At 27.1% G+C, this 12,896-nt stretch overlaps 1 protein-coding gene and 1 long non-coding RNA gene across 2 annotated transcripts; one reads left to right on the top strand and one right to left on the bottom strand.

The window, feature by feature from the left end:
• The first annotated feature begins 2,112 nt into the window (after positions 1-2,112).
• LOC107173454 (glutamyl aminopeptidase-like) lies at positions 2,113-12,299 on the top strand. Its single transcript, XM_015524000.2, has 16 exons — positions 2,113-2,294; positions 3,018-3,188; positions 6,545-7,072; positions 7,133-7,394; positions 7,541-7,711; positions 7,867-7,964; positions 8,032-8,166; positions 8,227-8,388; positions 8,466-8,688; positions 8,745-8,869; positions 8,928-9,131; positions 10,090-10,309; positions 10,407-10,536; positions 10,605-10,718; positions 11,836-11,944; positions 12,109-12,299. Exons 2-16 carry the CDS (start codon positions 3,102-3,104, stop codon positions 12,250-12,252), a joined length of 2,712 nt encoding a protein of 903 aa, XP_015379486.1. The 5' UTR covers positions 2,113-2,294; positions 3,018-3,101; the 3' UTR covers positions 12,253-12,299.
• Positions 5,363-6,259, bottom strand: LOC149055349 (uncharacterized). Its single transcript, XR_016192052.1, has 2 exons — positions 6,191-6,259; positions 5,363-5,930 (listed from the first exon to the last, which is right to left on the bottom strand). It is a non-coding gene; the product is annotated as an uncharacterized LOC149055349 (long non-coding RNA).
• Positions 12,300-12,896: the final 597 nt, after the last annotated feature.

Genomic DNA, 12,896 nt, shown 5'->3' with positions numbered 1-12,896 from the left:
TTTGACAAAAGTTAACTCTTTGTGATATAATTTCATTTAAACATCAATAGGAAATTTCTATTTTTTTAACGTGTTATATATTCAATATAGGTATATGTGTATTTTTTAGATAAAAGTATTTTTTTATTTATTTTTTTGACAAATATCCAAAAGCTGAAGCTAGGATAACCAGCAGAAAATCTGCACCAGAAGTTATATTCAATAACGTCAAATGGTTAGAAAATCACGAAGCTGTTATTAGTAATTGGTTGATAAATTCAATCTAATTGATATATATATTTATAGACTATGAATTGAAAAAAATGAAAAAATTAGGTAAACACACCATTTAAAATACTGTATTAAGTCATGGATAAATATAATGTTTCATTGGTATCCCTATTTAATAAAATACGTATATAATAAGATAATTAACATATTCAATACTACATTAGAAATTAGGCAAAAAATTATTAATTTCAAAAACAATTATACTATATTCAATTTAATATATTGGTATATTATTAGTCCATTTCATTTAAAAAAGTAATTAAAAACAATGTCAATAATATTTATTCTTTTTATAGTAATCAACTCTAAGGTTGGTTTTACAGCATTCTTCCTTGCTCCCTTTATTCTTCTCTGTTACTGGCCATTATCTTCAGTTTTTTGTAGGTTCTCAATCCCGCATCTTTAATAATTGTTTTAACTAACGTTGTTCTAGAGCGCCCTTTGCCTCCCTTGCCTTCTATTTATCCATCCAATATTCTGTGGTTTAGATCCTCCTTGGACTCCTAGTGTCTTAAAGTGTGTCCAATAAGTCTCCATCTACTTTCTTTGATTGATCTTAATAATCCTCTAAGTTTACCTATTTCATAATGCACACTACTGTTATTGGTACGAAACTCAGTTCAGTCGACTCTTAGCATCCTCCGTCAGCACCACTAAATGGTGGTTATTAATGGTTATTAATCAATAATATTAATAGTAATTAAATATCTATAGACATATACAATTTCATAATCGGATAGTACCACACTTTTAAATTTTACTCATGTGTGATGTGTGAATCATCCCCACTTTTCACGTGAGTAAATCGCCATCAAAAACTGAATGTTGCTATATTATTATTATCCGATCATAGGATAACGCCAGATGGGCAGTATGCAATCAACAATAAATTGCGAGTTTTTTTTTTTGTTATTATTTATTTGATTTATTGTTGAATCAGAAAGGCCGCTATTATTCTTATATTACACTATTTTTATTCAAGCCTAAAGATCAAAATTCTATATTTATATACCTATGTATTTTTATTCTGTTGGTCCAGAATGACCGTATTATATTATCAGTTATCACTATTCATTACTATTCTATTAAATATTAGGTACTGTGATTTTTTTTACTGTATGTTATTTAATTTCTATACATTATACTGTATCTTAAATAACCACCAACCATATGTTACTATTTTATTCAAAGTTTATAATCATGCGTGCACACTTACACATAAATGAGCGTATTTATGTTGGAGACATGGGGTATATGGTTTTTATAGCTTTTTCTAATGGTATAAAAATCTATAAGTATTATAAAATATGATCCTCAATAGACAACACTTGACATGTATTCTTAAAAATTCCATATTAATAATTTGAAATGTTGCATGTATGTATTATGATAGAGAAAATGAAGGTGAGCAATCGAGCAATTAGCATACTTAGTGAAATTCACCGGGGAATCGTCCTTATTTATACTTTATACAAAAATAATTATAAATATACCTACCTAATATATAAGTATAGAATAATTTGATAAAAATAGTCATATAACATTATTTTATATGATGTATTATCAAATGATGAAAATAATAAGTTTTTATTTCGTTATAAAAAATTATTATTATTATCATTTTCTTTTAATGGATAAAGTTTGTTTTTTTTTGCAAAACTGTTTATAGATAAAATTATACATTTACAAATTAATCCGCACCTTTAAATTGACCTTGGACTTTGAATAAGATAAATAAAAAATAAATTGGGAATTAGTTTCAATTTCTTGAATATACATTATACATTAGTGATTAGTAGGTAAGTTAAATTATCGTTTCTCATTCAGTATTCACTACAGTCACTACTAACTTCTATACGTTCTTTGTAGGCTAAAAATCATTCATCTAAAAATGATATAATAGTTTGATCATTTATATTTTATCTTAAGTATTGTCTGAAATATTATAGCCTTACAACAAAAATATGGAGATTCACAAAGAAGATTTTTTAACAAATATTCTAATTTATTGTATTTATACCTAGGTATGTATTTTAAAATACTCAGACTAGAAATATAAACTCACTACTTGCTACATAATATAATTATTAACATTATTTATCAAAATATCAGATAATTTTTATTTTATTTTAAAAGGACGTTTAAAGGTACATTTTTGTTTACTAATTTTAATAGAGTGCTGTCAGTTTTGATATTAGTAATTTGACCTATTGTTAAACACTTTAGGTAAAAACATTATTTGTTCTTAATCTACAGTGATTTTTTCGATATATTAATTTTTAAACAAGATATGAGTAAATGAAATATTATAAATTAAAAATGTTTATAATTCCTTTGAAAGTTAAAATATTGATTAAAAGTAGACGCCTAAGTACAGATAGTGTTCTTAACTATAAAAGTTTGATTGTAGGTAAATTTACACTGTATAGAGTACTAGTGCAGCAAATAACGTTAACAATCAACTTGTGTTATAATATTTATAATCATATAAACAGAAATTGGCAGCAATGAGTATCAATTTTAACTTAGCATATAGATTTTACTCATTTTACTCATTTTAGATGTATAATATGTAATACCTTATTAAAATCATATGATATAATTTAGTATACATCATATTATTGTTGAATGTATAATAATGTAAATTTACCATGATCGGTAGGTATATTGATAGCGGATATAAATTTAAAATAAACAATTTAATATAATTTAAGATTTTATGTATACTTTTAAATGTATGTACGCAGGTAGGTTCACTGTTCCGAAATATACAATAAAATATTATATTCATTTTGGTGAACAAGAATATAGCTAATTTTACCAAATCAAATATGACGCTGGTAATAAAATGGGTGTTTATTTTGGCGGTCGTCACAGTTGTAACAGTCATAACAATCATGGTGAATTATAGAACAGCGGTGAGTGTTTGTAAAAATTTATGAAAACACGAATTTTGGACAGTAGAAATGTAAAAGTAAACGGTGATTATTGTACTTGACAAATAAATGCGTAAACCATCATCAATATTTGATAATTATAAGAACGACAAAAAAAGAGTCAGTAGTTCAGTATTCAGTAAAAAAAATTTTATCAAAATAGTAATTATAATATGAAAAAATACAGGATAAACCCACTTCAAGTCTCAAGTAGTTTTTGATTCTATAGGGCTCAGTGGTGAATATATCTTAATTCTGAGGGATAGAGAAGGTTAGGTTTGATTCCACAAAGGTAATGCGGTTCAACTCTTCCCTTTATTTTATTTGGAAATGTATTACTTTAATAGGCATGAAAAATATGTATACGTAACATTCGTAACAACAATTTTTTTTTGAATACAACTGTACATATGTATATATTACATCAAAATATAAAAAAAGTAAAAAATTATTGGTAGGTTGATGTAGGTACCTACAAATTTTAAATTTTTTTTATAGTATTACATAATTTAATACACTAGCTGTTATTTAAAATTATACTTGCTTATTAGCAATAATTGCATCAAGCTATACTATTGGTCATTGTGTTTCTTTTTTGTTACTGAACCCATGGTAACATCGGTTGGTAATTTTTTTAGTAGGTTTTTTCAACTGTGAGTGAGGGTATGGTAGGTTGGAACACGTTTTTTCGTATGTGTGACAAGGATTTGTTACTAAAAATCCTATGGTCACCCATCCAGAGCTAATAGCAACACCAGCCAGCACGTACAGTCAAAGGGATAGTTGAACGTATGGCCACGCCACACCTATAGCCACTGTGTTTCTCTTATTTTAGCTTCAAACCATCTTAAATTCCATCACCGATTAGCAGATAATACCTATATAAACTCTTAAGTAGGTTTAATCGTATTATAACATAAAGTATTTTAGTTATTATAGTAATAGTGTATATTATATAGTGGTGACGAAAATTGATATTTTTTGATGCTGAGCTGAACGATGAATGATATAAATGGATTGATTTTAAAATTATGTGTTTTTTGTCTATTTACACGATAAGTAATCGAAATAGTTTCGATGTTTTAACTTCAGTAGATTTTCCGTCAGGAAACTTAATCTAGTTGATGCACTAAGCATTAAGGTCAAAATTTAAAATTCCCATTAGTTTTTAAAAGCACTGGGAAAAAAATTCGCAAAAATTGTTTAAAAAAAAAAACGATTTTGAATTTTGGTGTAACTATCAGACAAAGTGCCGCGTGCCGTAGATACATACAATTTTCCAGGTATCTTTATATTAGCATGTGCTATTCACCATAACATATTTTGACTTATTTTAAGCGATTTACGGGCACTTTCGGTTTCAATTTTTCAAATTTTTTTTCTTTAAATGTCAACACAATTTTATTTGTCTGTCAAAGAGCTTGAAAATGTAATGCATGATTCCTCATAGGTACGTTTTTTTTTTATAACTATTCAAAGTTATCATTTTGACAAAATATATTAAATTGAAAATATACAATTTGTAATTTGTTTAGTTAAAACTTAAAATATCCTAGACTGACAAACCGTCTCTGCTCAGAATCGTTTTACTTTTACAATGTATCATTTATATCATTGAATTCAAATTTAATATCATCCATTTAAAGTGATCCTCTTGTCACCTGCTGTACAGCAGAGTGACATATACTTCCCCGCTTTTCTTCAAAAATGATTTTAGTTATTAATACATTTTCAACATTTTAAGTGCTCTAAAGTTCAGAATTTTATGTACTATTATTAAATTGTGGTACTTTTTTATTTTCACTACATATGATGATGCCGGTAATAATGAACCAAATATTTTACTATTGCTAACATTAGAACTACAAAGTTGTTAGCTACTACATATATAAGTTTCAAATTTTTAAAGTTAAGTGTAATATTTTTTTTTTTCATTTTAAAAAAAAACGCATATGACCGGCATTACCCATATAGTGGGGTAATACAAGTCACACAAAAATACATGTAAAAGTAAAGGACAAAATATAAATTTCTAAAAATCTTACAAAATATGATGTTATCTGTACAGAGATATTTATCAATATTAAGAATTTATAAAATGCATTAGAAATGTGTAATTTTTGTATTAATAAATTTTAAAAGTATAAAAAAATATATCTTAGGTACCAAAAGTGAACAAACTTTTAATTTATTTCATTTAAAATTCCTTTATGCATTGTATTTTGTATATCAGATTATATCTTATTAATAAACAAATATAAGTTACCTAATATATAAAATATAGGCAGGTAAATATGTACTTTCATAATATAATAATCATTAAATAGAATAGGTATATACATTTTAGTATATAAAAAAAAAAAAAAAACAAATTGTAATATGTAGTTATAGCTCTTAGGTAGACAAGTTTTAAATATAATATATAAATTGCAGTCCTCTCCTGCTTGGTAAAAAAAAACAAATTATAACATTTATAGCTCTTAGGTAGATAAGTCTTTTCATCAAATTTAACAATTAATAATAACAAATATTAGTTAACACTTAGGTATAATTTAATATACAAATATCAGGTTAGGTTAGGTATGGTATATTGAATTTTTTAGCAGCCTTACGCAAACTCATCTCTTTATTAGCAACAACATTTATGGCTTGTATTAGTACAAGACTTAGGTCTTCGGTATTCCAACTAGCTTTAGTTGTTTTTCGAACGTATGTTCGTGGCATCTAAAATAAATTATTAACCTATTAAAATTATAATATTTAATATAATTTATTTGAGACGGGGTAATGACAGTCAGACAAAATTTGACCGCAGTTACCCCATCACATTTGGCCGGTAATACCCCTTTCATAGTTACTTTTAAATACATGAATTTACTTAAAAACCATACTATTTAGATGAATCATGATCACATAATTGCAATCCTCATAATATTTAGAGATAAATACAACCATTAATGTAGAAAAAAAATTAAAACTCTTACCTTTAGATGATTTTCGATTTTGAAAAATATTAGATCAAAAGTGATAATAAAATTGATAACAAACTTTTGGTGGGAAAAATTGTGTTTTGATAACAACACTTATCAAATAACGTTAAAATCTAAATTTTAGCTATCATATTTCATGAGATATGTCACTGAGTCACTGACCGGTATTACCCACTGGCCGCCATTCCACCACATTCCCCTAATATTTATTAGTAAATGGAATTATTACTTTACATTTGAATTTGAAAAATTGATTATTGACCAAATTGTTTTTATAAAAATCATAATAAAACGATAAACCTGTTTTATGTCATAAAGTCATTGGTTCTGAGTTCATTTATTTTTTAGGGTATAATGGCAGCAAAACCGTGGGAATCTACACATCGCTTATCCCCATACATTCGTCCACAACAGTATTTCATTAATATGTACCCAAATCTTGAACAAGGATCATTTGTTGGTTCTGTTAATATAACAATCATATTGGACACTGCTCAGAGTTATATTAAACTACACTCAAAAGGATTGAATATCAAAGAAACTAAACTCAATTCCAGTGCTGTAACAGCGTTCTCATATCCAGAACATGAATTTTGGGTTGTTGTACCTAATGAAGAACTAAGTGCTGGGGGATACAAATTACAAATAACATTTGAGGGTAGCTTATTAGGCAAAAGGGTTGGATTTTATCGACGCGTTTATACAGATTCAAGGAGCCTTGAGAAACATTACATTGCTACTTCTACATTTGAACCAACTTATGCGCGGTTGGCGTTTCCATGTTTTGATGAGCCTCAGCTGAAATCAAAATTTAAAATAAGTTTAACTCGACCATCTAGTAACAACTACATTGCATTATCCAATATGAATCAAGAGGTAATTATAAAATAATTTTGAATTCAAATTTTTTACTATCAAGTAATATTTTTGTTTTAGTCTGAAGAGATTAATGTTCCTGCGAATGGATTGACTACAGTCCATTTTGCCAACACTGTTCCAATGTCTACTTACCTAGCATGTTTCATTGTATGTGATTTTCAATCACTTGAATCTGTAAAAGCGGATCAAGGGTTTCCGTTAACGGTTTATGCCAAAAGTGGTCAAACAGAAAATATGAAATATGCTCAACATGTAGGTCTCAAGGCAATTAATTATTTCGTCAATTATTTTGGTATTCAATACCCATTACCAAAATTAGGTATATAATTAAATTCAAATTACATTTCTCATAATATGATGATTAAATTCATTGAGTATGAAAATGCTAACTGAATTACATCAAAAAGGTGTAGTCCGTTCCATCATACCAAATAAATAATTGAATACTCAATATGAACTGTTTAGATTTGATACCAATCCCTGATTTTATTTTTGGAGGAATGGAAAATTGGGGTCTAGTTACTTTTCATGAAACGAGAGTTTTGTATAATAAAAGTGTTACATCTATTGATGACCAAGAGATGATTGCTTTAACTGTTGCTCATGAATTGGCTCATATGTGGTTTGGAAATCTCGGTATATATAAATATTAATTATAAATTTATAAATAATTAAACTTTGAAAATAAATAACTTTAAATCCATAGTTAGTAATCATTAACCTATTTGATCAGCAACTATATTATTTATTATGCCAAATAAATTATCATACAACTTATTGAACTTTTCAAGTTACTATGAAATGGTGGAATGATTTATGGCTTAATGAAGGGTTTGCCACATTCATGAAATTTAAAGCTTCGCAAGTTGTCCACCCTGAATGGGATGTTGTATGTATCTGCTATGTTCATTTTTTTGTAAGATAATGTTCTTTTTAATTATCAATTATTTTACAAGGACACATTGTTTCTTATTCATTGTCTCCAATTGGTACAATATCCAGATAGTGAACTTGGATCTCATGCCATAATACAAGATATTTCTAATCCAGATCAAATAACTAAAATGTTTGATATCATATCATATCGAAAAGTAAGTTTGTTTGTTTCCATTGTCTGATGTTATTTCTAAAATACTAATTTGATTTTTTAGGGTCCTTCTGTTATACGAATGTTAGAAGGAATGTTGGGTGAAGAAGTTTTCAGAGTTGGTGTGAGCGCATATTTAAAACGTTTTGCATTTAACAATGCTGAAACTGATGATTTATGGGCAGAATTACAAAATGCTGCTCAAGATACAGTCGATGTTAAAAAGGTAAAAATGACTTATTAGTTTGTATACATATTATAATATTTAACTTGTTATAAATATTTGTATTTAAATAATAATAGCTCATGGATACATGGACAAGGCAAGCAGGGTTCCCAGTAGTATCGGCTATACGGAATGGAACTAAACTTACTTTAAAGCAGCAAAAATTTTTGTCCTACCCAAATTCTGATTCTTCGTCCGAATCATCACCATATAATTACAAATGGGAAATTCCTGTCACTTATACCACTTCAAACAACAATACTGTACATAGGTTTTGGTTAAGCAAAGACGAGGATTCAAGTAAGTACTATGGTTTTTGAATATAGTTGATTTTAATAAAAATATTTATCTAAAAGTTACAATTGACATACCCGATGCTGAGTGGATAAAACTTAATCATAGACAAATTGGATATTACATGATAAACTATTCAGAGAGTGATTGGGGTTTACTTAACAATTTATTAGAAAAAAATGTTGATGTAAGTATTTGGATAATATTTTTAGCCATATTAATACATTAAAATTTAAAATTTAAAGGCATTAAGTGCGGCTGACCGTTCAAATCTTATTCATGATGCCTTTAGTTTGGCCAAAGCTAACTACTTACCATATGGCATTGCGTTAAACATGACAAAGTATTTATCTTCAGAACATCATTTCGTTCCTTGGGATGTAGCTGCTAAAAACTTAAATATATTAAGCGGACATTTATATCAACGCCCGGCTCAAAAAAACCTTGAAGTAAGAAATAGTATGTTTATTAAAAAACTAATAATTACACGTCATTATTGTCAAATATGTGTTTTTCATTCAGTAATTCGGCTAGCACTGTGAAGTTATCTGTCAATGTTTATTCCTGATACCACAATTTAAGTAGACCTTTTTTTTGTCATATTAATAGCTTTGGAAAAATATTTTTAATAAAACGAAAATATTAGTGGATTTACCTATAATACATTTAAAGAAAATGAATAATTAAAAAACAACTAAACAAAGAAATGTTTAGACCATCCAATTGGATAATAATAATTTAAAAATTTTCGTTTAATGTTTAAAAAAGTTGGTTCCCAAGTCAAAAAACTAAAACATTTAATAATAGATTTTCCTTAAAGTTTTTATTTGCTGTTCTAATAATGTATTGACAATATATTGTAGCAATTTTGTTTATAAACTTAGTTGAAACTTTTACAAAATTCATCAAAAACATAATTATTTGCGTATCGTTTTGTGATTAAAAATTAAAAATTGCATAAAATAGTAGCATTACAAGGATATAACTATATTTTATACATAGTTAAATTCTCAACATTTTTTTTGTCGTTTTTAAGATATTTATCTTTTAAGCCTTAATGAAATTCAGACCCATAAACTACGATAAATAATAATAATAATAAATATAAAGACGTTTTATAATAATATATGTTCAATTTATTTATCCACCATCCTCCATATTATAATTATTATCTCTGATTTTGATGAAGGTGAGACTGGTTAGAGTAATATTGTGATTATAACACCTTAATTTTAATTTATTTTTTTATAGTCCCAATGTTTTTTTTTCACAAAGTGATTTTTCGATTTCACACAATTAGCAGGTATTTTGCTCATTAGAAACTGATCTCATAACGTATTTAGTTACAACATACTGATTCGTGAATTTGGACCAAACACATATAAATTTATTTATTGTTTATAAAAGAAATATGTACAATATTTGTTGGGAAATATGAAAGAAGATTTTTGGAATGATTCAAGTGATAGAAACTTCTTACAACGTAAGTTTCGAGCAGTAATATTCAAATTAGGATGTTTATATGGTTTGCAAAGCTATCGAACAAAAGCATATGAATTGTTCAAACTATTTTTGAATGATAAAGTTCAACCACATGCAGATATTAAAGATACAGTTTACGACTATGGTTAGTAGAATTTTAAATGGAAGTATTTATTTTTTAAATAAATATGTAGGTAATTTGCTATTGATTTAAAATATTAATGAAAATTTTGTTTATCTAGGAGTGTCTCAGTTAAATGATAGTGAATGGAATAAATTATGGGACTTATTTTTAAATGAACAAGAACCTCAGGAAAAAGAGAACCTAATGCTTGCATTGTCTTTTTCAAGAGAAACGTCAAAATTAACTAGGTAAATTTTGCACTAAATTATATTCATATCGAATAAAAATATATAATATATTTTATTGTTTTATATAGATTATTGCAATATACAAAAAATGAGAGCCAAGTCCGTTCCCAAGATTATTTAGAAATCTTATCACAGATAAATCGTAATTCTTTTGGAACTCAATTCGTATGGAACTATTTGAGGTACCTATAAATATATACGTACGTATATATGTACGTAACATAGCAAATTTTATGCTCAGCAGATCACGATTAGCTCCGTTAATTTAAAATGTATGGTGAATTGACTTCTTATAAAAATTAAAGGTAACATTATTATCTAGGCCATCTCGTGGGCTTTTTATTATATTTTAATTTTAAAGCGAGTTATGAGTATTTTAAGATATACAAACAATTTACAATTTTAAAATACCCATAACTCGCTTTAAAAATAAAACATAATACAAAGAGATGCCCTAGTTAATGTCATCTTTAATTTTTATAAGAGGTAAATTCGCTCCACATTTTAAACTAACGAAGTTAAACGTGATCTGCTGAGCGTAAAATTTGCTACGGTGCAATTAGGTGTGTTTAGACAAGCTCAACCCCAAAATATTATTATTATTATCATTATCATTATTATTATATATAAAATATTATTATCATTATTATTATGTTAGTTATTATTAATGTTGCATATTCCATAAACAAAATATTCATAAGTTAAAAATTCTAGCCCCCCCCCCCACCAAAAAAAAAAAAAAAAAAAACTGACCCTAATTGCACCTATATGTATAACACGCACTTGTAAGATAGACTAAACGCGTTTACGTAGTAGGATGACAGAATATATATGATATTATTATGACATTTCATATATTCTGCAGTGATAAGACTCTCTCAATTTTGGTTCTAGTGTAAAAAATAAAAATACCTATGGAAATTGAATTGTGACAATATTTCCGAGGGCAAGACGGACGTTTTTGCCATCATGATTCTCAATATATCATTCATTATATCGTTTAGAAATAGCAAAAATTTCAACATTTTTAAATGACCTTTAATTTTTAAAAATTTAAATATTATTGAAAAAAAATGCACCATCATTCCCTCGGAAACATCATTATTCAATTTTGTAATAGGTATTTTTACTCTAGAACCAAAATTGGATGAGTCCTACTAAGACAATATGTGTAAACGCGTACCTATATGTCGTAAGTATCTACTCGTGTAAGACGGAGAAAACACACACGGGCCTCTTACATTTATATTTTAAAACTATAGGTGTAAGAAAATTTAATCTAATCTATATTTATATTAGGGATAATTGGAAGGACTTGGTGGATCGTTTTTCTCTTGATAATTGGCAACTTAGAAATCTCATTCCTTCAGTTTGTGTTCGTTTCAATACACATGATCATATTGGAGAAGTAAATTTAATATTATTTGTTCTTAATTAACTTAAATGTTGGTTGATAACAACCAATGTTGAACTAAATATCTCGAATACTGTATTTTTCTAAGCTACCTATTAGTATGTTTCTGTACTTTTGATATACTTGATATTTATATAGGTAAATTTGGGTTTTTATAGATGAACATATTTTTTGATAAACATCCAGAAGCTGTAGCGAAAAACGATAAACGAAAAACTGCACTAGACGTTGTATCAAATAACATAAAATGGTTAGAAAATCACGAAGCTGTTATAAATAATTGGTTGATACATTCCATATAATTTTAAAAATACACCTAGTTGAAAATATAAATTTTTTAATTCATATAGTTGAAGTATTTTTTATTGCAATGTTTATCGTTTTATATTGCTTTTATTATTTGTTTATTCCGTGTATAAATTAATACGCGTTTTTGCGTGCACTCCGTAGCCCGTTAAAAATCCTACCTCTTATATATATAATATATATGTCTCAACTCTCAAATGTGTGTTACAGTTTTCATTCTACTATCAAATTTATATTCATAGTGTTTTATTTTAATTGAACCATAAACAAAGTATAAAATAAACTTTTTTTATCCAATGCTCAATGTTTATGAAGAGAGCAATAGCCTAGATGCTCCCCTGTTCCCCTAAATTGTGCCTCTGTAGCTAATGTCCATAGTTGTCGGGCTTATAATTAATAAAATCAAAATAAATAAATATAATGTATAGTGATTTTAACTATCATTACTATGTATTTATGTTTTTATATTTGTGTTATTGTCGTGTACGAAAACGGAGACCATTTTTAATTATTTTAATATCTTGTAATTTTATTATAATAGCACTCATAGCAGTTAGTCTATCTGTCACCATCCGCCGAGTTCAGACCGTGCAATATGTTTTAATTTATAGATATTATCTTTAAATGCTGTCATTATTTT

Source organism: Diuraphis noxia, unplaced genomic scaffold, assembly GCF_037042655.1.
Source record: "Diuraphis noxia isolate RWA-SAM2 unplaced genomic scaffold, SU_Dnox_SAM2 contig0005, whole genome shotgun sequence".
In the NCBI taxonomy this organism is placed as follows: Eukaryota; Metazoa; Arthropoda; class Insecta; order Hemiptera; family Aphididae; genus Diuraphis; species Diuraphis noxia.
This window is presented reverse-complemented; position numbering and strand designations above follow the sequence as displayed.

Bases quoted from the DNA above. Each gene is read 5' to 3' on its own strand.
- LOC107173454 (XM_015524000.2), top strand. From the start codon at position 3,102: ATGACGCTGGTAATAAAATGGGTGTTTATTTTGGCGGTCGTCACAGTT. The intron at 8,689-8,744 runs GTAAGTACTATG...TTTATCTAAAAG, and splicing joins AAGCAAAGACGAGGATTCAA to TTACAATTGACATACCCGAT. The intron at 11,945-12,108 runs GTAAATTTAATA...GGGTTTTTATAG, and splicing joins CACATGATCATATTGGAGAA to ATGAACATATTTTTTGATAA.